This window comes from Equus caballus, chromosome 7, assembly GCF_041296265.1.
Source record: "Equus caballus isolate H_3958 breed thoroughbred chromosome 7, TB-T2T, whole genome shotgun sequence".
Lineage (NCBI taxonomy): Eukaryota > Metazoa > Chordata > Mammalia > Perissodactyla > Equidae > Equus > Equus caballus.
Window position 1 is genome coordinate 79,661,636 of NC_091690.1, and position 1,987 is coordinate 79,663,622.

Here is a 1,987-nt window from a genome sequence, read left to right on the forward strand (position 1 = left end):
GAATTATTTGTCAGATTTTCAACTAGAGACTTCAGATAGATAGTTGAAACTGTAGATCTGGACCTTTGGAGAGATATATGTCTAGGAGTCAAGATCAAAGAGATGTTTTAAAATAAATATTAGATAAGTAAAAGAATATAACTGAGATTTCAGAGAGTGACATTGAATCATTCTCATTTTATGCAAAAGAGGAAAGAGACAAAAAAAAATCCTGTAGAGCACAAATTTATAGGCTGTGCAGAGGAAGAAATCACTGTGAATGAGTCTGAGGAATAGTCAGAAAATCAGGATTGTGTGGGACAAAAGTACAAAACAAATGAATATTTCCATATTCCTCAACAGGAACAATTTACAAAGGAGATGGTGGGAAACCACACCAGCGTGACAGAGTTCATCATTTTGGGGTTAACAAAGGACCCTACACTTTGTGCCATCTTCTTTGTGATATTTCTAGGAATCTACGTTGTCACCTTAGCAGGCAATATCAGCATAATTACTTTAATAAGAAGTTGTTCTCAGCTTCACACTCCCATGTACCTCTTCCTAAGCCATTTGGCTTTTGTGGACATCGGGTTTTCCACATCAATCACACCTCTAATGCTTGTAGGATTCCTTGGACATGGAATAGCCCTCCCTTTCGCTGGCTGTGAAGCCCAGCTCTGTTTTGGGGTCACATTTGGGACGGCCGAGTGCTTCTTACTGGCTGCCATGGCCTATGATCGCTATGTGGCCATCTACTCTCCCCTTTTCTACTCCACCCGCATGTCCCCCAGAATTTGCATTCTCTTTGTAGGTGCCTCCTATCTGGGTGGGTGTGTGAATGCTTGGACATTTACTAGCTGTCTTTTGAGCCTGTCTTTCTGTGGACCAAATCAAATAGATCACTTTTTCTGTGATTTCTCCCCTTTGTTGAAACTTGCCTGCTCGGATATCTCCATTATTCAAATTATCCCTTCTATTTCTTCTGGCTCCATCATTGTGGTTACAGTGTTTGTCATAGCTCTCTCTTATGTCTGCATCCTCATCACCATCCTGAAGATGCGCTCCACTGAAGGAAGACACAAGGCCTTCTCCACCTGCACGTCCCACCTCACTGCAGTTACTCTCTACTATGGAACTATCACCTTCATTTATGTCATGCCCAAGTCCGGCTACTCAACTGACCAGAACAAGGTGGTGTCTCTGTTCTACACAGTGGTGATCCCCATGTTGAACCCCCTCATCTACAGTCTGAGGAACAGAGATGTAAAGGAGGCTCTGAGAAAGACAATTGTCGGAATATATTCTTAGGATCCATTCTTAGCATTTCAGGTGACATAAAATTTTTGCTTACCAGCATCATACTTAGGACCTAGCCAATGCTGCTTATTGCTTAAATTAAAATTTTCTGCTAGTTCTCACTTTTATACATCTGTAAACTAATTGAGAAAAACCTTGAAATCAGTAATAATGATAGTAATAGTTATAAATATTGTTGAACACCTGTAGGTGCCAAACACTTTTTAAAATTTAATTTATTTAGCAAACAATAATTTGTACTTACTATGTCCCAGGCCTTATTCTAAGAGCATTACATATATAACTGGTATATTCCTCACAAAAACCCTATCAAGTAGTACTATTATTTCTTTTCAAAAATAAATCATCTGGGGTACAAAAACATTAAGTAGATTGTCTCAAATCATTCAGCTAGAAAGTTGTGGGACCAGTGTTCGAATCCAGAAAGTCTGGGTCCAAAACCACTATGTTTCTCCATTTCATTTTAACAGCAATCCCATGTTGCTGGTATTGTAGATTTTGGGCTTGTCACCATTACAATATGCCAAGAGATCTGCGAGGAATCACACCCACTCACGTATCAGGTAATAGACATACAAATTACTGTCCTGGCTGTGAACCATGAAGTGGTCTGTGAATAGGCTCTGGCCCTCTTGGCCACAGTCTGGGAACCCTGGAAGGTAAACCCATCAAACTCTGTCAGACTATA

At 40.1% G+C, this 1,987-nt stretch overlaps 1 protein-coding gene across 1 annotated transcript; it reads left to right on the forward strand.

Moving 5' to 3' along the window:
- The first annotated feature begins 360 nt into the window (after window positions 1-360).
- OR5P1 (olfactory receptor family 5 subfamily P member 1) lies at window positions 361-1,290 on the forward strand. Its single transcript, NM_001391453.1, has one exon. It carries the CDS (start codon window positions 361-363, stop codon window positions 1,288-1,290), a length of 930 nt encoding a protein of 309 aa, NP_001378382.1.
- Window positions 1,291-1,987: the final 697 nt, after the last annotated feature.

Bases quoted from the DNA above. Each gene is read 5' to 3' on its own strand.
- OR5P1 (NM_001391453.1), top strand. From the start codon at position 361: ATGGTGGGAAACCACACCAGCGTGACAGAGTTCATCATTTTGGGGTTA.